This window comes from Pseudonaja textilis, chromosome 13 (assembly GCF_049901715.1).
Source record: "Pseudonaja textilis isolate UNSWEBS1 chromosome 13, rPseTex1.2, whole genome shotgun sequence".
NCBI classification, from domain to species: domain Eukaryota; kingdom Metazoa; phylum Chordata; class Lepidosauria; order Squamata; family Elapidae; genus Pseudonaja; species Pseudonaja textilis.
Genome location: NC_142002.1, coordinates 11389720 through 11412670, shown reverse-complemented (window position 1 = coordinate 11412670; position 22951 = coordinate 11389720). Strand labels below are relative to the sequence as shown.

General features: G+C 42.3%; 1 protein-coding gene across 1 annotated transcript; it reads right to left on the bottom strand.

Annotated features, from left to right (window-relative positions):
* Window positions 1-9533: 9533 nt before the first annotated feature.
* ABHD17C (abhydrolase domain containing 17C, depalmitoylase) lies at window positions 9534-22541 on the bottom strand. The gene is made up of 3 exons (XM_026709728.2): window positions 20925-22541; window positions 14256-14435; window positions 9534-11090 (listed from the first exon to the last, which is right to left on the bottom strand). Exons 1-3 carry the CDS (start codon window positions 21440-21442, stop codon window positions 10871-10873), a joined length of 918 nt encoding a protein of 305 aa, XP_026565513.1. The 5' UTR covers window positions 21443-22541; the 3' UTR covers window positions 9534-10870.
* Between the last annotated feature and the right edge of the window lie 410 nt (window positions 22542-22951).

Genomic DNA, 22951 nt, shown 5'->3' with positions numbered 1-22951 from the left:
AACCTGCCGACCTTTCTGATCGACAAGCTCAGCGTCTTAGCCACTGAGCCACCGCATCCCACTGGTTTCCTAGCCAAGCACTAGTCTCTCAATGTAATCCACTTTCCAGGTCAGCTTTCCTCAACCTAATGCTGGCTACGGATTCTGGGAGTAGAGTTAAAAAACAAACAAACACCCAAGTATTGGCTTAGTACCAAGAGTTAAGTAGGTGACTTATCATTTTTTAAAGAGTTTTCATGTAGAGTTCAAAATGTGGGGATTCAGGTGATGGACATGGAGCTGTTATGTAAAAGGCATGTAATATTACATAAACACATGACAAATAATAAGTTTGCCTCCATCAGCGGTGGCATCTTTCCCCATGCTACTTTCAGGGTCAAAATGTCTTACTCAACTTCCTTAGTGCAACATGACTAATTCTAGAGTCATTGCAACTTTTTTATCTGGGGAAAACAAAAGAGCAATAGAAAAAAGAGGAAATATTTCTAATGAAGGTCACAACTACTTCAGACCCCCATAAAGACTGGTGAATAAGACACAGGCAAGTGTTGCACCAACTAGAAGCCACAGCTGAAAGAATTCCAAGGTTGGAAAAAGTTTGTTTTCACCAAAAGTTGTTGGGAAAAGTTGTTTTCACCAAACGAGGAGCCTGTAATTTCCACTTTGACCAACAGGGGGCCCTTTAACCCATTAATCCCACTTCTAATATCCTTCCTATCAATTTCTCAAGGACATCCATTGTGTTAGGAAATACCAGGGGATAGTCATAATGTATAGATTTCATCTACGTTGAATTTTTGGTATGTCCAAATGCCACGAGCAACTGATAGTGATCCACAAACATTTCCTATGACACCCAGTGAAGGAGTTTTCCCGCTTCTCTCCTAAAAAAGAACAAGTCATTAAAACACACTTTAGGGCAAACTGGACATGATGTGCATTTAGTGGAGGATTGTTTTGAATGTTAATAATATCTGTTGTAACTAGGATAGAAGATAATTTATGTGGCCACCCAATTCGCACACAGGGACCATAATAAATATCAGTTAGTAGGCTTTGAAAGGTAATGATTGTACTGTAAATCTTTCTCTCCTTCCTAGAAATAATTGAAGATCATTTTTATGCCAGTTTCTTCCCAGTGCAAACAAAACCGAATATGAAAAAAAGCAAAAAGAAACTGAAACAAGGTCAGTTAGTAGAAAAATTAATTCTTGATTTTAAATTACTTGGTAGTGTGTTTGCAATTGTAAATAGGTGCTTTATTCCAGTGCATGAGACAAGGGAACAGATAGTTCAATTTGCCTCTTGATTTAACAAATTGCCTCTTTTCATCTTGCAGGACTGTACCTCCCATTATCCCCAGCTGTTTGAAGGAGATGCTGTAAACTCTCATTGCTCTAGAAAAACGATGGGTAGTCACCATTTACATCTATTTTCTTCCTTTTCTACTTTAGTCAAGTATTTCTTCGTTCAGTGGTCTGGAAGGCTCTGATAGCCTTGCGAATGGATTGATTTCAATCTTCAATATATGATGGATCACAGAGGTGGTATTCAACTGGTTTGTACCTATTCAGGAGAACTGGTAGCAGTGATTTGGCGTGGGTCGCAGAACTGGTAGCGACCCCTGGCTGACCACTGGGAGCTGTGGCAGGGCCGGGAGGATGGCGTGCACACCCGAGGAGGAGAAGGGTCACCCGAAGGGAGGCTTCCAGTGCGGCTGGCGATCCTTGTTCAGCCAGTCAGACAGATTCCCCAAAGAAGAAATGAAAATAGCAAAGAGCACCAAGGAAAGGCCAGCCGCGGCTTTGAGGGAGAAAGACACAGAGAGAGCGGGGGGGGGGGGATAGGGAAGAGGGTTTGGCCAGCCGTGTCTTTGAGAGAGAGAGGGAAAAAGAGGAAAAGAGAGCAAAAGAGAGAATGAGAGAGGAAGGGAGAAGGGTCTTCTAGTCCAACCCTCTGCTCAGGCAGGAAAACTGAGGATGCCAAGTCTGAATGGAGGGCCAGCAAAGGTGTCAGAATAATCTTTGGAGGGGACCCTATACCAGGGGTCTCCAACCTTAGCATCTTTAAGACTTCTGGACTTCAACTCCTAGAATTCCTCCCAAAATTTTGGGAGTTGAAGTCTGCAAGTCTTAAAGTTGCCAAGGTTGCCTGCCCTATACCATTTCAGAGGAACGGCTGTCCAGTCTCTTCTTGAAAACCTCCAGTGTTGGAGCATCCAGAACCTCTGGAGACAGGCAGTTCCACTGGTTAATTGTTCTCACTGTCAGGAAATTTCTCCTTAGTTTTAGGCTGCTGCTTCTTTGTTCAGTTTCGATCCGTTGCTTCTCGTTTTGCTTCTTAGAAATAACCTTCCCTCCCCTGATTCAGAGAGATGTTGGCTTCTCAGTAGATCCAGGGGTTTAGGAGAGGCAGAGGTTTCTGGGAGAATCTTTGTAACCCAGATCCCACAGAGAACTCTTAAGATTCAACCTTTCTTCTAAAAACCAGATTAAACTTTCAGAACTATTTTTGGACTCAAAGACACAATATATCAGAGAGGGATATGGCACTTCCTAGATTCCATTCTACCCTCCAATTGTTACAAATAATATTTAAATAACTGCATGGTCAGTTTTACAAACACCATATAACCTGCCTTCCTTTTTTTTGTTAACTCTAAACATTTTTTCTGGCCCTCTGTTTGCCACATCTCTGCCATCTCTTTTTTTGTGAAACAAATGGGCTCCCCCCCCCCCCGCCCAAGTTCCCACCAAATATGAGATTCTTGTACCATTTAATTGAGCAAAGAAGAGTTTACCAAAATTCCCACCTTCCCCATCAGGCACTGATCACACCATACCACACCTGTTGATAACACACACACCCCCTCCATCCAAGGCTTACCAGTCACAGAGTGGAAACCACCAGTCTAATCTAGCCTGCCCATTCAGGCCATCTGGTTCACGGGCTTCAGATAAGGGACAATCCCATCACCCCACTCCCACTTTTTCCCAGTTCCCCTTTTGGAAAAACAATTTAAAAGTGAACAGTTCTGGGAGCTTCATTTTCCCTGGCGTGGAAAGAGTGAACCAGCTCCTGAATGTTTGCTCATGGAAAGAGGCGACCTAGGTCAGCTGCAGAGGTAGGTATTCAGCAGGTTCTGACCAGCTCTGGAGAACTGGTAGTGGAAATTTGGAGTAGTTCAGAGAACTGGCAAATCCCACTTCTGATTGGCCCCGCCAAGCCCATCTATCTTCTGCCTCCCATTGAGTCCCAGCTGATTGGCTGGGTCTTCTTTGGTTGCCCTGCACAGGAGAACAGAGCTGGAAAGCAGGTTAGTGGGGTGGGGAGGGGAGGGAATGGGATTTTGTGGTAACCTTCCCCTCCATGCCCACCAAACCAAGCCCACAGAACTGGTAGTAAACATATTTGAATCTCATCACCAGTCAGCTCATTCAGGGAAGTCCCGCCCCGTCCCCCCCCCAGAACAGGGCCCTCTTGGAACCGGTGCACTGACATAATTATTCAGGGCAGTCTTTATCAAGGAAGATGTAAGGGGAATCAAAGCTTGGGCGGTGGAACAAGGAAAAACAGTCTCCCGCATCAGGTTTTCCATAGCAACAGGTGCATTTTCTCAGTTGCTCCCACTGATGCAAACAAACATTTGCAGGCAAAATAGCCTGATATGAGCTCTATTTATGGACCATTTATGGGGGGGGGAATGTTTTGCTTTATCATAAAAAGGGGACATCCTAAATGATTGCTTGAGTATCTTAGGTCAGCATCTGGCTGGCAAGCAGGAAGAAAAAGGAGGAGGAACCTGGCAAAGACTAGCAGAAGGGAAGTAGGCAGGAAGACTTTCCCATGGCCATCAGAGGAGCTTTCCTGGTGAGGAAGAGCTCTTGGGTGGCAACCCATCGCTGTTCTCTCCTGCTGGAGAAATGTTGGGATCAAGACTTCAAAAGAGGCCAGCTGATGGGTTCAGCTTGGGCTGCAGTTCTATTTCATTTTATTTATTTTGCTTGTCAAGCATGCATGAGAAAACACGTATAAGTATAAACATAACACATAAACATATAAGTATAAATGGGTATAAGTATATACATAATAAATCGGTATGAATAAATGGGAACAGTAGGACAGGGATGGTAGACACACTGGTGCGCTTATGTGCGCCCCCTTACAGACCTCTTAGGAATGGAGTGAGGTTCATGGTAGGCAGTTTAAGGTTAAAGTTTAAGGTTAAAGTTCTGGCTGTTGCTTCTAAAAAAAAAGGAGGAACAGGGGTGAAAAAAAATCTGCCTTACCAGAAAAGTTCCGCAAAAAGGAAGGTGTTCAAAAGCTTTCCATTTTTGAACACCTTCACATTGTCAACATTAACAAAGAAAATTCCTTTCATCAGAACCTCACTTAAGAGTACCGGAGAAGAAGCTCTCACTATTCTTTGTTTAAAAAGGTTCACAATGTATAAATCGCCCCAAGTCATTGAGACAGGTAGCATATCAATAGTAATAAATGGTTATTAAAAAGCAAAAAAGAGATTCTTGTCTGATGGAGAAAAAGCAACTGGATCCCCTGTTTGGATCTTTCAGGGGCGGGGACACGCGATGCCCAACTCTGCTGAAGTTTGCACCATAGAGTCTCTTTTGGCGAGATGGATAGCAAATAAATAAAGAAAAATAAAATATGCAACTCCCTGAACCAAAATTGGCAAAGGAATCCAAGTGCCTGGGCTCATGCAATTTTTAAGTAACAAGTTGGCACAATGAGGTGGACCACACAAACTAGCCCCAAAGCATTTGGCAAGGGGTTCAAAATGTGTCTTGTGCAAACCGCAGTACTGAAGGCCCCAAAGGATGGATTGCAAAGATTTATCATAAATCCTTGGGATGAAGGAAAAGTAAGAGCTTTTTCCAACTTTTGCCCACATGTGCTTTGCTTTTAACATAGTCTGTTGTCTAGGCCAGGAGCCTCCAACCATGGCACCTTTAAGACTTGTGGACTTCAACTCCCAGAATTTTCTGGGCGCTCTGGGAGTTGAAGTCCACAAGTCTTAAAGTTGCCAATATTGGAGACCCCTGGTCTAGGCCCCTATTGGCTGGATGTGTGCATTAGACTAGACCGTAAATTGTGGCTTAGAAAAACACTGCGCTCTAAACTGAAATCAAACCGGGTTATGGGGTGGTGTGAAAAGGAACTCAAGTTATAAAAACATAAAGCAGTGCAACTCCTATCCTCTGAAGCCTGCATTAACTATTAGGAAAATCTCTCCTTGTCCAAAAGATGGAGAGAAAGAGAATGCCCACAGCAAATGGAAAGTGTCCCTGTATCTGTTACATTTAACAGATTGACAGATAATCAGAGTTGGAAGGGACCTTGTAGGTCATCTAGTCCAACCCCCTGCCCAAGCAGGAAACCCTACACCATTTCTGACAGGTGGCAGTCCAGTCTCTTCTTGAAAGCCTCCAGGGATGAAGCTCCCACAACTTCCGAGGGCAACTTCTGTTCCATTGGTTGATTGTTCTCACTGTCAGAAAGTTTCTCCTTATTTCCAGGTTGAATCTCTCCTTGTTCAGTTTCCATCCATTATCCCTTGTCTGGCCTTTGGGGGCTTTAGAAAATAGCTTGACCCCTTCCTCTCTGTGGCAGCCCCTCAAATATTGGAAGACTGCTATCCTGTCTCCCCTGGTCCTTCTCTTCACTAGACTAGCATGGCCCAGTTCCTGCAACCGTTCACGGTATGTTTTAGTCTCCAGTTCCCTAATCATCCTGGTTGCTCTTCTCTGCTTTCTTCTAGAGTCTCAACATCTTTGCATTTGCTGGTAATGTTCCTTCTTGACTTCGTGGTCAGGTTTGCGATCCAGAGATCTCAATCTCACCGTCTCGGAAAGGGACGGTGAAGAATGATTCTCGCAGTTCTGGGGCGCTTCGGATTACTCCAGGAGGAACCCAGGACCGCGCCCTCTCCTCATTCCTGAATTTTTACACGACCCCTCCGGAGAGGAATATCCTCCTCCTATGCCCACTTTTCGGGATCTGGAAAATCTTAGGTCATAAGCCCGGCCAACTCAAGGAGAGGAAGGCGAGTGCGCAACGGAGGCGCAGAAGTCCAGTAGAACTCCAAAACGACCCGAGCGCTCCTGCCGCCACCTTCTCTTCATTAATCGGGAACAAGTCCTGCCGAGGCCGTTTCCTCCCAGCCAGAACCGCTGAAAACACCCCTCTCTCAGGTGCGGTTCCTCGGGATAAGGTTGCAACCAGGCGTAGGGCTCTTTCGGAGCCAGTCCCGTCGCCCAACTGAGCGACTCTCAAGCGTCCACTTGGAGTTGCACGGGGCTGACCGATCCTGGCGCAGAGAATGGGGATTGGGGAAAGGGAAGGAGGGAAAGCGCACGCCTCGGGGGACCAAGAGAACATCCTGCCAAGCAAGATCCGCAAGGAAGGCGTCCAGCCGCGGACCGGCGAGGGATTTCGAGCAGAGCGATTTGGCTGGTGGAGAAGCGCGCAAAGCAACATCCTCGCGCGACCTGAGCATAATGCAGGAGGAAAGCCGCCCCGCCCGAGTTTTTCGCCGGTGCTCCGAAACTCCACCCTTCCTCCAGGTTTCCTCTCTCCCGCCTCGAACTACGCGAGGATAAGAGCGCCCCTTTTTCAGGGAAGAGCCATTTTTCAATAACGTTTTGGATCGAGCCAGCACAGGAAGGGCCACTAAATAAGCTGGGGTCTCCCACCTTCAATCATCGGATGGGCCAGCTGCAGATCATTTTATTCTTCACCCATTTCCCAAATCGATGAAAGGAACCCATCTCTATGGAGATTCTCAGTCATGGTTGTCCCAAAGGTGTTTTTTTTTTCTTTTTCCAAGGGGCAACTGGACTTCTTGGAAACTTCTTGGATGAGAAGCAAAAGGTCTTCAAAGAAAAACAAGGAAGTCCAGTTGCCTCTTGAAAAAAGCACCTTTGGAATGAAACGAACACTTGCTGGCTGCCCGTCTTGTTAGTTGTTAGAGAAGCTTTGGGACTTATCCTCCCTCCTTGATCCTTGCAGAGTTCCCAAAGAAGACCCTTAATAAATATTATTCCTCCTAACCAGCAACACCCCTTGTGAGCTTTCTAAATTTACTTTGCAGCTCATGGGGTTGGGTAATTATTCCTCCTCACTGTTGCTGTCTATCATGAATAACCTAGGGATCTCTGAGCCAAGCGTACATGTACTTAATCATCATCTTTTAACGACCCCATAATCCCTTGCAGGTTGGAGTCTGGGCAACTGAATGGAGCTAGCAGAGTGTTTACTGGCCGGATACCCTTCCTGTTGCCAATGCGGAGTTTTGTTCAGCTGATACATTCTCAGTGTGCACAGAGAGAAATATCTGCCTCTACCTAGGATTGAACTCATAGCCTCCTAATTGTGAGGTGAGAGCTCCGCCTCTAGGCCACCACACCCACTCCTTGTAAATGCACTTAATAAAATAATCTTTCTTTGGAGGAATGGCTGCTCTAATCCTATGTCTATCGACATGAACTTAATAGGAGTCTGGACAAGTTAACTTCACAGGATCAGCTGATGCGAGAATTGGTTGAACACAAGCCTTTTGGTGTGCGGCATGAAACTTAAGATAGTGCAAGCAACATTTTTAGTACTTTTATGTATTGGAGATGGAGTAGGTGGGAGGTAAATGAAATCCCAATTTGGGACAATCACTTTAGGTACATCAGAGAAAGATCCAATCCCAATGCTTCACCCTAGAACTGAAAAATGCCTAATGGATGCAAGCAGCCAATTGGGACTTGTGTTCAGTTACCATCAGCAAGTATGACAGGATAGGGTACAGTTATAAACACATTTATAACTGTACCTATCCTGCAAGAAAATTGCACCAGTGGATGTGGTTTAAGAAAAGGTGTTTCAAAAAACAGGCACTGAGATTTCAGAAACCCAAAAAAGAGTGATCAAGATAGTGAGGGAAACTAGAAAGGAGTTACTTGTTTCTGATAAGGCAAGGCAACAATCACGTTCAAATATTTGAAAGGAAGTCCTGGGAAACCTGAACAGAATGAAGCTAAAGTGAGAAACATTTGGATAGCAAAACAAATTGCTTGGGAGAAGTAGTGGGGTTTCATCAGATATATAGAGGTTGTGGACAATTTGTAGCATTTGAAGATGGTATAAAACACTAATACCTTACAGAAATTGAATAAATAAAAAAAATGAATACAAAGGCTGGGTTTTCCCAATTTGTTAAACCATGGTTTACTAAGCTGTCTTCACACATATTCACAAAATTTACTGAACTGTGTTCCCATGCATTGAGAAGAAATGTTCTTCATTCTTTTATCTCCCAGGCGACAAAATTAATACATTATCAGTATTCTGGCTTTGCTGCACTGAGTAACAAACCTTCTCAATCTCAAGCACTGATATGAGGGAAACTGCATTCCTGCCACAGCCAGAGCTTCGAATATGATATTTTTTAAACTTAGTAGCTGTCTGTAAAAATTCTCCAGTATCTTCCTTATGCAGCTACTTTACATGCATCGAAAGGCAGGTGTTTATTTGAGAGGCAGTGCTGCAACACTGAAGTTCTTTGTCACACTCAGAGTTTACTTACTGGCAGCAGAGAAGCCTGTGTCAGGCTCTTATAAATAACGGCCCTTGGAATAGAAATGGCCAAATATGTTTTGCAGCTTGCATCTAGGGACGCCTATGTTTCCTCCAGCAAAGATTTCAGAGGGCCAAGGTCAGGATTAAAAGGTGGCTTGCCAGTCTCCTGGAGATCTTCTGCCATTGTGTGCTCAGGGGAAGGGTCTGCTCTATGACTTGTCATTAAAGCCTCCACCAACAGCAACCAGACTAGGCAGGAAAAGCAATCTTTTGACAGTCAGAAACCACAATTAATATTTTTGGAGAGATCAGGGGACACTACAGAACAAACCTGCGAGTCAAAAGTCATGATGCAATACAGGCTGGGAATTCTCCTGGGCTGTTTCTTCCCCATAAGAGGAAAGTTATGTCTGTTTCTGGGGCTTATATACAATTTTTGTGGTTGCCGTGACTCGGAGTGCTACGAAACGGTGCCACGGGAGAGAGAACTCCAGGGGTTGAGAACAATGAAATGCTAAATTGGTCTACAATGTGCCCCTGAGACAGAATATATGGGTTAATACTTAGACCTACACAGAAAATACTTGGCAGAATTTTTGAACCGCCAAAGAACCAAAGCATTTGAATGCCAATAAGCTGGAATGAAGCTCTGTGTAAAATCAAACACAACTAAACTCAGAATAGCCACACAAGGCAGGACACAAGATGACCCCCCAAAGAGATGCTCTTTCTAAAATGGGGATTAGCAATTTAAATTTCCCTGTTTGATTCCAACAGTGACATCATTAAGCCGCCATAGTTCCATACTGCAACAAAATAATATCTCAAATGAAAGCTTCTTTCTTCCTTCTATCATCCTCTGGCAGATACCAACAGAAATATTTTCATTATGTATTCTCCATTTACAGTACAGTGACTAGGAAAAAGCAATACAATAATTGGCAATCTCTATTCCATGCATCCTTTATTCCATTACAACCACTGTTGTTGCTTTCTGGCAACAAATACACAAACCATAATCAATTGCAATTTCTTTGTACAACAATCAAAGGCTTACAGTACACTTAAGGCCGTTCAACTTGGGGACAAAACTTTAGGCCTTTTAGTGTAATGATGTAAAGAGTGTTTTGCATATTCTGTGCAATTCCAGTGTCAGAATGAAAAATTTCCCCTAAACAAACAAACAAAAAAAGGACCAGTTTCAATGAAAGAGTTACACAAATTCATCAAAAAACGAATGTGCAATTTGTTAGTTGTCCTGGTAATCTTATAAAACCTTTAATAGAAAGCAAGGCAGGGATAAAAACTTATAACAAAACATATTCATATATAAACCAGAATTTGTTAACTAGACTTAAATTTTATAAGTTGCCAGGAGTTATGCATTAAAGGAAACCCACTTATATACAATATTAAAAAAAAACAACCTTTAGAAGGAATGCAAGTCACACAAGTAACTGCCAAATCCGGCTCTTATTTAAGATTGAGAACATTATCTTAGGAATGGGGTTAGTAAATTTGTACATTTCTTCCAGTTTTTTTTTTAAAGAATTCATATCCATTTAGTTATTATGACTTTCCAAGTATTTCATTTTGTAAATGTGCAAAAAAAGACAATTGAAATGTTGCCCGAGAATTGCCTCAGTACCAAACTGTGGGCACTCTCCAGAAATTTTCATTAAATATTGTAGTTAGGAAGGAAAAGTCGCCCAAAATGCTCCCCTAAGAAACACAATGAAAAATCACCACAAAATTTCTTTCCAGTTACAATAACACAGTTTAAAAATGTGACATGGGAAATGCTCTAAGACTGAAGCTGTGGTCCAGATCCTTTGCATTCCAGATCATGGGAAGATTTAAAAAAAAAAAAAAAGGGGGGGGGGAGAAAAACCCTATACATACAGATATCTAAGACGAACTACCTGAAGGGCAGGATAGGAAAATGTGGAAATATTATCCTGCACTTAAATTAAATAGTGTCCTCACATTCATCCATTGTTCTTCTATGTCTCCAGCTCTTCTAGTGTAAGGAAAGTACAAAATATTGTGTGGGTTACAGTAGTGGCCATGAGAATAATTTCCTGATATAAAAAAGGAGACAGTCAAGACTTGATTCGATCTGCCCTATCCAAAGGGCTTTTCTTCATAGTACAAAGCTATGACAGTTAATCCAGTTAATGCATGTGCAAAAACAGGTAAATTCTTCTATTCACAGTTAAATGAGGTAAAAAAAAAAGCAAAGGAAAAAAAACAAAGGAAAAAATATCAAGTACTTTAGGTGTTTTCAGGAATTAGGAAGTTCATGAGATATGAACTGTTTTAGTCGTTCTAGGTATTGTGCATAGAGCTCGATGTCATTGTGGCCAGCCCCTTCCACCCAAAGGGGCTCCACGGCCCGGGGGCATCGCTCATACATTGCCAAACCGTGGGAAAAATCTATGACTTCATCTTCGGTACCGTGAATCACCAAAACGGGAGAGGTGACTTTTGAAATCTTGTCAATGCTGAGGAAAGAAGCACAAAGCAAATACGTTAGTAAAGAGGATGCAACATTCAGCCATACTTTTGTTTCTTGAAACTTTTGCTCGGGAGCCTTGAAGATTTCTATAGGAGAAGGCCATCAACCACCAGCCTAAATTCCTTTAAAAAAAAGAAAGTCATCCGTTCTATGGAGAGGTTCAGTAACAATAAATGGCTCAGAAAAGCACTGGATGAGTGTACCAAAGCATCCTTCTTAGACAACTAGAATAGAATTATTTATTGGCCAAGTGTGATTGGACACACAAGGAATTTGTCTTGGTGCAAATGCTCTCAGTGTACATAAAAGAAAAGATACATTCATAAAGAGTCAAGAATCATCAGGTACAACACTTAATGATAGTCATAGGGTACAAATAAGCAATCAAATCATACTAGGAAACAGTCAATATAAATTGTAAGGATACAAGTGACAAAGTTACAGTCATAAAGTCATATGGTGGAGATGGGTGATAAGGAGTGATGAGAAGATTAACAATAACAGTAGTGCAGACTTAGTAAATAGTTGGACAGTGTTGAGGGAATTATTTGGTTAGCAGAGTGATGGCATTTGGGAAAAAACTGTCCTTGTGTCTAGTTGTTCTGATATGCAGTACTCTATAGCGTCCTTTTGAGGGAAGGAGTTGGAACCATTTATGTCCAGGATGTGAGGGGTCTGTAAATATTTTCACAGCCCTCTTTTGGACTCCTGCTTGTATACAGATCCTCAACTGAAGACAGATTGGTGGTAATTTTAGTCTCCAAACTAGATGAGGGGTTCCCAACCCCCGGGCTGTGGCCCACTACCAGGCCATGGCTTGTCTGAAACGGGGCCACAGGAGAAAAGGGCAAGTGCTTGTGCACAAAGCTCCACTCGTGGCATAGACATGAATGGAGCTTCACACATGAACACCCTCTGCTCTCGTGTGAAGCTCCATTCGTGCGAGTGGAGGATGTGTGCTCGCACCACTCGCACAAAAGGAGCTGTGCCCCTTGACCTTGGAAAAAGTGCAGAGAAGAGCAACTAAGATAATCAGGGGGCCTGGAGAATAGAATATATGAAGAACAGCTGCAGGATTTGGGTTTGGCTAGTCTAAAGAAAAGAAGAATTACGGGTGACATGATAGCAGTATTCCAAGTATTTTAGGGGCTGCCACAAAGAAGAGGGAGTCAAGCTATTCTCCAAAGCACCAGAGGGCAGGACAAGAAGCAATGGATGGAAACTAATCAAGAAGTCGTGGGTGCACCATCACTGGAGGTTTTTAAGAAGAGACTAGACAGGCACTTATCTGAAATAGTATAGGTTTTCCTGCTTGAGCAGGGGGCTGGACTAGAAGACCTCCAAGGTCCCTTCCAGCTCTATTCTATTCCATTCTAAAGCCTGCCACTACCCTCCCCCCTGGGTACTGGGCCACCCAGCTGGAAAGGTTGGGGAGCGCTGAACTAAATGGCAGTGCAGGCCAACTGCTGCTCTGCTACCTGAGAGCCTTTCCAACAGTTGTGCATCTCCCACTATTGAAGTGCTCCTCTCAGCATCCTTCTCCCTCGGCTACACTAGTTATAGTCATTGGCGTCAACATCCCGCAGCATCTGGAGAATCAGAATTCCCTTCTGCCTAAGAACGTGTCCCCGCTTTCCATGCTTGGACAAAAAGACATCAAAAGATACCGTATGTAGACTAAACAAAACAAAACAAAACCAGGAACTGGAAAATGTTATGTAAATGTTTGCACTTGAGCTCCTCCATAGTGGATGGTGTCTGATAAAGGACACAGAAGCTGCCTTCAAGGAATTAACAAAACTGTCCATGTAATACAACAAAATCTGTCTGGCATGTTTCAGGGGAAAATATTTTCCTTTATTGTAAAAAAGGGGGATCTTAAATGTCTGGTTGGCATGCAGGAATGGAGTGGCAAAATCTAGCAGATAGAGCACAAAGACAGACGACCATTTTATGGCAGTCAGATGGGCTTTTCTAGGGAGAAACACCTGTTGGACCCCCAATGTATCTCTAATCTCGTTTCTTGCTGCAAAGAAGAATAGTGTTGTGGTTAGCCGGCAGCAGGGGCAGACGGTTGAGGACAGCAAGGACTCAGATGAGGAGCCAGGACCATGAGGGAGTGGAATGCTGCCTTCAGAGATTGCAGGGGCTGGCAGTAGCGACGAGGAAGTTCCCGAGGAGCCTGTGCCAAGTGCACGTTGAGTGCAGGGCTGCTCGCAGGAGAGAGCAGCTGCAGCAGCATGGGTGACTCGGGAGTAAGGCTGCAAGGTAATGGCCCCTCCTTCAAGAAGATAAAAGCCAGTTGTGAATAGGATGTTCTTTGCAGGAAGCAAAGACTTTTTGAAACTCAAGCCTCATGGACATTGCAGTATCTTAATTAGTATTTGATGTAAAATATCAAATACTGTATGTATTGTAAAGTACTTGTGTGTAAAATATTTCTAGGTAACCTTGTGCTTGTCAAAGTTAATTAGTTTGCAGCAGCCTTTTAACCGGGCATTTGTAAGAATCATTAAAAGGTTGCTGTTCCTTTGGTTCGTGTTTTATTGAACAAGGGTTTGGGTCAGAACAAATAGTCTTGAGAATCCAAGAGAATGAGCTGAGTGAGCCAGATGGCAGATCCTGGCTGTTTGTGAAATTATTCTATTTTCTATATAATTATAATTATTTTTCCCAACTAGTCTAACGTTTGTACTACCGATTCTATGAAAACTTTTAAAATGGCATTTTCAAACTTGCTTGCTTTCACCAGTTTGTGCTTATTTGCCAAGCAGCTTTACATATTTTGCAGTGAGTCTCATTTCACAACCAACTATTCTAATATCACACTCTGCTCCAAGGTAGGTAACGGTTTTATATTCTGTAAACCGCCTTGAGTCACCATGGGCAAATAGGCGGCAATATAAATTCAATAAATAAATAATCAGCCCAAGATCAGATTTACTTTAAAGACAATGGAATTCAGATATATCTCTCCTCTAATGCTGCTCAGCTCTGCTGTGCTGCTATTCTGTTAAAGAATAGAGACCCCAGATTATTATTACCCCTTTCACAATTTACAATGTACTGATTTAAGTTTTTTCTTCTTACATATGGAATTTAACTGTTTCTAATGAATGAATGCTTCCCATTGATGGAATTCTGCACATACCTTGGAAAAGCATCAAAGCAATATGTTTTTCGGGTGTCAGGGAAGGCTACCCTCAATCCAGACATCAAAGGTGAATGAAGGATTACAGCTGCACACTCGTACCGAGACGCAAGGTCTACCGTGGGAACAGTTCCAATACTCTGTCCATACAGAATGATGTTTTCAGGACTGACACCATACCTGCAAGGAGAAAGCAAAAGAGATCAGATATGCACCTTATTTTTTTTATGTCATTCTTTCTTTTAAAAAAGCCAACTATCTTTTAAGATACAAGATTTTTGGAAAAAAGACCAACTTTTTAAAGATATAAGGTATATACTAACACACTGTCAAATCCTGGGATGGTTCTATACAGTTCTGGGAATATATTATTGATATGGCTTTATATAGCAGTAGCACTTAGACTTGTATGCTGCTTTATAGTGCTTTACAGCCCTCTCTAAGTGGTTTTTACAGAGTCAGCCTGTTGCCCCCAACAATCTGGCTCCTCATTTTACCCACCATGGAAGGATGGAAGGCTGAGTCAACCTTGAGCCTGGTAGTCAGCAGAAGCATCCTGCAGTACAGCACTCTTAACCACCGAGGCTCTTTCATTCATTCATTCATTCATTCATTCATTTAATATATATATATATATATATATATATATATATATATATATATATATATGTATATGTATATGTATATGTATATGTATATGTATATGTATATGTATATGTATATGTATATATATTTCATATATGCAACACATGAATTACACTTGGGGTATGATAATGGAAAATACATGAGGAAAGACAAAAAGCAAAAAATTACCAACCATTATCATTTTGGCCTTAATTCTGTGTATCTGGACAGTAACCTGTACTATATTTCTCTGTCAGAGAAATATATTTCATAACTTGCCACGTTCCTGGCATTTAATAAATTTTCTTAATAAATACTTTCTATTTCAGCTAGACATCAATATTTCAGATCGCCCATGCCAAGTTCCTCATGCAGGAAGATGATGTTAGGGGACGATGGGGCGAAGAGGAGAAACCAGGAAACATGAATGAAAGAGGCAATTAATTATTATACATTTTTTGAGCAAATATCTACCATGCCAGTCTTCTCTAGGCCTAGGCATGAAGCACTGTCCTGAGTTCTTTACAAAGGCACTATGTGGATCTGAACGATAATTTATTTCTGCCTCAGTTTCCCTGCTTGTAAAGTGGGAAAACCTGCTTATTTCAAATGGTTGGTATGAAGACGCTACGGCATTCCATCATAAAGTGTGTATGGCAAGATTGATTTTGGTGTATGCACAGATGAGATAGATATATTTAAAGCCTTACTCGAACATATTTGTCCTGCAGGACGTATTAAGTTTTAGGCTGTCTGAGCCAAGTACCTAGTAGTCCGACTTTAGAGTGCCCCATGAGAGTTATAGACTCACTCTTAAAAATATTTTCTTTGAAGGAGGGGGGGAAATGTCTCTAAGAAAACAGAAAACTATGTGACTTTATGGAACAGCCAGAATAAAATTTATGAGCAAGCTACTCCTGTACAGATCATCCTTTACAAAAATCCCTAACACAACAGGATGCCAAATGCATGTTTGGAGGAAGGGAGTAGAAAAGATGCACACAGTGGAAAGATACAGGGTTGAAAAGGTAAAGTTTAGTACATTTTGGGACTGGCTGACAGTGTACTTGCATTCTGAAATAAAAACACTGTGCCCACATAGATGAACCAAGGCATACCAGAAATGACAGGTTCAGCTTTTCCCAAACCAATTTAAACACAGCATGAGTTTAAGACCACAATGGCATTGCTTTAAAAAGAAAACTCGTGAAAAAAGGGGAGGAGTCAAATCTAAAAATTTATTTATAAGTTGTAAACAACTATCTGTGCTGCCAATTTGTTATGATAGAACTATTAATCTACAGAACTTGTATAATCTAATATACAAAAAATGCCGAGAAAATGTTTCAAAGTGATTTTTTCCCTTCTCTTTTTCAGTCCAGGATCTGAAAATCAAGCATCCAACTCTTTGTCTCTTGTTCTGTAATAATCAGCCTTTTGTGAGGCTTTCTTTTTTGGGGGGGTAGGGAAGAGGATGGGGGTAGCTGCATAGATAAAAACATAGCTATTCAGCTAGAGGAGGAACCAGAATGGTGCTCCAACAGCAGCAATTTTGCACACGAACTGCACTGGGTTGATGCTGCCTTGCAAGCTACTATTCCTCCCCCCCCCCAAAAAAAAGGAGATCCTTCTTCTACAATATTGGGGTAGTCTTTTCTAACTTACAGAAATACTGTTAAGAATATGAAATCCTTAAAAAGTCCCCCCCCTCAACTGTACCAAAACAAATCGCAAAGGAGCCGTGGTGGTGCAGTGGTTAGAATGCAGTACTACAGACTCATTCTGCTGATTGCCAGCAGTTCGAATTTCACCAGACTCAAGGTTGACTCAGCTTTCTATCCTTCTGAGGTTGCTAAAATGGGGGGCCCAGATTGTCGGGGGACAATAGGCTGACTCTCTTAGAGAGGGCTGTAAAGCACTGTGAAGTGGTATATAAGGGCTACAGCTATTCCTGTTCCCGTTACTGCCTTCCTTTTCTGAACAGCACACAAATTAGGATTTTTACTACCATGCTACCTTTTTAATTTCAGAAGATGCCAAGGCATCTTAAATAAAAACCCACTGGGACTTGCACTATCAGTCCCACTGCAAATATGACTATGGGATAGTGTTATCCTTCCCCCCATCCCCAATTTGGAACTTTAATATGAGAACAAATACTACATTCGCTTTTCCAATATAGTACTTTGTGCAAACTGTTACTCCAAGCTAGGTGCCTCTTACTCTCTGAATTCCCAAATTATTTTTCTATAGAAAAGGGCAGATGTAGCTAAATGCAACTGCTGATTCTTATACCAACTGCTAACATTGGTACCTGATACTACTGGACGTCTTCAATGTAAGGACATTCTTTGCAAAGCATGGCGTAAAATTTTGCAATGGATAAGGTTAAACACAAAGCCTGGGTTTTCAAATTACAACCATAAACACTTGCAAGGTGTGTTTTTACCATTCTGGTTTGTTCAGAAAAACTTTTGTAGGTATGTTTAATTAGTTGTATTTAATTGAAGAGGTCCTTCAGCAAAGGAAGTATTAGAAATCTCAAGGATTGTTTATTAAGCAGGAAGCATTTACTAGCCACGTAAGGATTCCCTTCATTGCCCAAACTATTAATAATTCAGAAGAAAGCTACATTTCTTTACTGTGTTTTTGCTTGTTTATTTTTAATTGGAGTGATATACAATATCTGTTCAAACTCAAGCTCTGGCGTACAATTCTGCAACAGATACCCATCAGAGGAAGTTCTTCTCCAGGTTTTCTGGAACAGGATGCAAGATTTTTCCCCCTTTCAATCTGCATACTTTACAGGCATCTATACTAACAGGAAATTGTCTTATAAATAAGCACCCACCTGTGATGAGTAAAAATAGCTCCAGGAAATCAGATCATTTAAAAAAAACACTATATAACATATAGTGCTGTTTTGGAGTGAGATCCAAACCCATTTTCATCTAGGCAAATAGACTTAGTGACTTTGGATAAATAATTCTCTCCACCAAATCTACCTCAAAGGCTCTTTTTTGGGGGGTTAAAATAGAGACACCCCATGTAAGCTTCCTAGAGCACAGTGGGGTATAGACCTAACATGTGATAACTTTGGTGCTTATGCAATGTATACACACATAACCAATAAGGATTTTTTAAAGCCACTGTTGTTGCATTCTCACAATGTGAGAATTTTTTTTTTCATTGTGGATTAGTGCATGTGCAAAACCAACTGGTATGGTTTATAAAACATGGTGAACAGCTTAATACGTTTTTCAGATTGTGGATTACTGAATAAAAGCCTGGCAAAATAATGCAGCCTAAGATATAAAAGCCAGACATTAGTTGAAGTTTACCACATAGGTTTATATCAGAAAGTTGGTTATTGACTTGCAGGAAGTTACTGATGGTTGTTCATTTTTTTGAAACTCAGAATCTACCATTTAACACTTGCTAAAGAATAAATATTTTCACTTAAAAGATAAAAATTAAAAGGGATCACATTATGGCTAACTCAATGTACTTTTGCCTCAAAGCAAATCTGGAAACTAGTATCTTGACTTGGATCACTGTCCAAAGACTGGATACATATCTAAGCAATAAATAAAAGCTTGATCATAGGAAAGATTAAACACAGCTGATGTCATCACACTAGGATTTATTTATTTCAAGACAGTTGTTATATCACGGCTTCACATACACTAAATCCAATTGGGAAACAAACCAATGTTAAGTGCAGGATATGCATAAAACAAACCCTCTCTTGCAGCATTGCTATGGTTCTCTATTTCACTTTATGGGAAGTCTATTGAAATGAAGGCAAGTGAGGAAGAAATAAATTAATCTTTCTCAGCTCATAAGGAGCTCCAACCCTTATCAGACCTCTGAACTTTTCTCTCTTATCAGTTATTGAATATTACTTTGCAATTAAAACAGAAAGGGCTGCTCAGCAAAAATTATGCCAGCTCATTGTATCTCAGTTCTCTGACTGAATATGCTCAGTACTTTTATTAAATAGGACTGTGACTAATAACCTGTGATTATTCTATGGTGAGCACACAGCATGTAGCTTTCTGGTTTTAAAAAAATAAACTTGTCCAATACTGCACAAAGAATAAAACATTAAGAGCTAAATATGCGTGAATTCATTACAGTTGGAAAGGAAGTCACCATATTCCAAACAGATTTAGATAGTTCCTCTTACTTAAGATTACAGGAATTATAAAAATACAGATGCAAAATGAAAGGAACTCACTTTCTTTTCTTTTTTCCCCTCCACTTTCTCATCAGGATAAAGGAGTCTTTGTGAAGGAAGGGTTGGGGAAAAATTGCACCTCAATTTCCTTATGTGAGTAGTTTTCAGTCTCTGATCTCAACTGACTACATGACAACCATTTGTCTGAAATGGTATAGGGTTTCTTGATTGAGCAGGGGTTGGACTAGAAGACCTCCAAAGTCCCTTCCAACTGTGTTATTCTGTTGTTAATTTCAAAATAGGGAGTAAAAAAAAACACAGTAAAAATAAAACATCTTTGAGTTTGCTCAACTCCAGCTGCCTGCATAAATGGCAACAATACTAACTAGATCTCACCTATATATCCCAAACTGAGAGATGAGCACAGGCTGTATCCTATGTAAGCTTGGGCATTACATATTCAATACAGGTGGTCCTTAACTTACAATAGTTTGTTTAGTGATGGTTACAATGGAACGGAAAAGAATGACTTACAGATCTTCATGCTTATAACTGCTGTAGCATCCCATAAAATATGTATGATCCCATATTTATGATGGTTGCAATGAGCCAGGGGTCATGTGATCAGCATTTACAGCTTTAGTCAAGCAAAAATCAATGGAGGAAGTCAGATTGACTCAACTGTGGCAAAAAAAAGGTCATAAAAATGGGTGTGACTCATTGAACCACAGGCTTGCTTAGTAACAGAAATCCTGGTCCTAATTGTTGAGGACTACCTGGAAAGCCTTCTATTAAGCTCAATTGGTCTGTCTCATTTTCAGGTAACTGAACATAATTTTCATTCCCTCTTCAATGACAGCAGGAGTAATAGATTGAGAAGTTGGAAGAAAATATAAAAGACTTCAACCTCAAAGTTGATTGATCTTGTTGGCCAGTATGAACTTGAACAATCTCCTAACATCTGTCTTCAAGACTGCAGTTATTCAATATTAATTTCAAGCCAGACACTCAACTGATATACTCAAATTAAACAGCTAAATCCAAAGCACGTTTGCTATCAATCTTCTTTGAAACACATATATTATACCAGCAACAACCTGCCAAAGATTAAAAGTACGCTACCTCAACTTCCTGAATTTCAAAGTTCTCAGGTAGCATGATCTTTCATAAAGCCAAAGCCCTAAAAGCCAACAAATACTACATTTCCTGATCATTACTGATTGTGAAAAAGAACTTTGAACCTATTAAAATCTATCTTGGTGTGGGGAGAATTTTTATGTGACCGTCCTCACGTACCTATTACAGGTTAAGCAGTCTACCATAATAGGTTTGATACTATCTAGTTAGCACAATACAAGCATAGCTGCATTTTGACTGTCACCATGATATTGTTGTCTAAGAATGCAGAAAACCAAATCTCATGGTAAAGGGATAAATTACAACACATCACTATCGCCTTTTTTTGTTACCTGATGTTTTGTTACCTGATTAAAGGCTTGTGAATCCCTGGTAGCAACCTCCCATTTTCAGTTCAATCAGGGACATTCAAGACAGACTGTGATTTTGCATAAAAATCAACTGTTTAAGAAAGATTTGCGCAGCATTGGCAGTAAGGTTTCTATTTAAAAAGCACAAAGGCTTGTTACATGCAAGGGTGGACAGTCAGTTGAATATCTGGGATTGCAACGAAGTCAGCATTGCAAACATGACTGCAAACAATCAACACAAAAAGAAAAGTCAACACAGTTGCATCAGTGACAACTCCCATAATCACATTGCTATAAACAGGATAGCGCCCCAAAGATGCGTTTAAAACTACCTGCCACCATTTCCTCAGGTATTTTTTTGCTCATCTTGCAATTTACCTTGTTCTCAAGGCCTGCCAAGCTGCATCAATGTCTGCATAGAGGTTTTTTTCTGACGGTTTGCCAGTGCTGACTCCATAACCCGAGTAATCATAGGAAAAGACATTGCAGTTGATGCGGGAGCCGAGCCCAATGTAGAAGCTGCACATCTGGCCCAGGTCGACAGCATTGCCATGAGAGAAAAGCAGGGTATACCGGCTGGAAGGAGCACAGCGAACAAACATGCAGCCCAGCCGATTATCCCGGGCTGTGCGCGAAAAGAAGACTTCAACGGCATCCAGTTCTCGTTGGGAATACTGCCAGTCGGCCCGTTCAGTCAAATGGAGGCTACAGCTGCTGGTCGGCGTCCCCACCGTAGCAGCGCCTTCTTGCTGTTCTAGTTGCATCACAGTGTAGGTGGGTTCCGGGGGCAAAAAAGCCAGCTTGGCCGCTATGCGACTGGGGCAAGGCGGGCAGCAGAAGAGCCAACATAGCTCGCCTAGAGAGAAGCCGTTCATTCTGGGGCCTTGTTCTGGCATCAGAGACGCTGGATGAACAACCGCACCAAGGAGAGAGGGGCAAAAGGACGCGAGAGAGATGATTCCTGAAGGAAAACGTTTCCCTTCAAGACCAGAGGCGACCCCGTTTCATCAACTGGCAGAATGATTCTCTTAGAAATCCACACCCAGGGAGTCCATGGCTTCTAGCAAGACCTGAATAGGCACCAGAGAACGAAGCCCTTCCTCAATTTTCCTCCTGAAAACGCCTCCTAAGCCCCAATAAGGACAGTTTTCCGTGTGACCCTTTTAGCCGCCTTTTTTTTTTAACCCACCATGAAAGCCTACCCTCCTAAACTGTCACCTACGCCAGGTACCTAAACCTGGCATGATCTCTATACAGACTCCCACTAAACCAATATGGAAAGATGCCAAAGGCCCTTCCTGGCTCATGGAGAGAGCAAGCCTATAATTATCTTCTAAGGAAAAGAAAAACCAGCACCTTTATGGGCCTTTTTTTTCCCTTTGCAAAATGGAATTATGGCAGCCCCTATATTCCAAGATTTTATTCCCTTCCTCAACGAAGCCCCTCTTAAAGCACCCCAAAATAACCTTCCACGACCACCTCCTCGTTCCCTTTAATCCCCCGAAGGCTTCTAATGCTTGGGACCCACCCACCCCACCTGCCTTGTTTGAAGCTCACCTTCCCAGCCTCAGCTAGACCCGCCCTCCCCCTTGGTTTTATCCCCCCCCGCCCTGAAGTTAGGGAGACCCCCACCCAAGCAGCCCCACAAACGGAAGGGCCCACTCTGCTCCGCCCTCTAAGCCAGCCTGAGGCCTTCTTCACGTTCAAGGCGGCCTCGAGGAAATTGGGGCGGGGGGTGCGGTGGGGAGGGGAGCTCCAAGGAAAGGCCTCGAGAGAAAACCAGGCCCGGATATTCAGGCTTCGTCCCTCTTCCTTCGCCCTCCAGGCGGCTGCAGGGGCGTCCCGAGACGGAAGCGGGAAAGAGGCGAGCCGGCGGCTTCAGGGCAAGGCCCGGGCCTCGTCCGACCTCGTCTTCTTTCCCCGAACTACCTTTCCCTCCTCCCAATCGAGTCGGAGACCAGCGAGGGTTCACTTCCGGGTTATAGCCCGCCCCGTTTCCCAGGGCTGGGCCGCGAAAGAAGCACTTAAACATTGTACCGCCGGAAGAGAGAAGAGGAGGTGAGTGTGTTTGGGGGTGGGGGGGGGAGACCAACCGACCAATCAGAAGAGCGGCTGGTCTCAACCCCCCCCTTCTACGCCTGCGCATTCTCCACCGCTTTTCGTCCCTTCTCCGTATTAACCATAGAGTCCTCCCGCGACTTACTTACACTGCCCCCTGGACAGGCGCAGCTAAAACTGCTGCATCTTTAGAAGAATCCTGTCATAGTTTAGCCGGCTTTTGGCACGTGCAGGCTGCCGGCGCTTTAGCTGGTCCTGTTCAGATGACCTCGGCTTGATCCGTGTCTGAAGTTGTACTATGCAGGCTGACATGGGAGAAGTCCCCACTTTGTCCAAGGGAGGGGAGG

Excerpts from the sequence above, each read along its gene's own strand:
- ABHD17C (XM_026709728.2), bottom strand. The coding sequence starts at position 21,442 with ATGCCAGAACAAGGCCCCAGAATGAACGGCTTCTCTCTAGGCGAGCTA. Across the intron at positions 14,436-20,924 it reads TGGCAGGCCTTGAGAACAAG|GTATGGTGTCAGTCCTGAAA; the intron begins GTAAATTGCAAG and ends TTCTCCTTGCAG. Across the intron at positions 11,091-14,255 it reads TGCTTTGATGCTTTTCCAAG|CATTGACAAGATTTCAAAAG; the intron begins GTATGTGCAGAA and ends TTCTTTCCTCAG.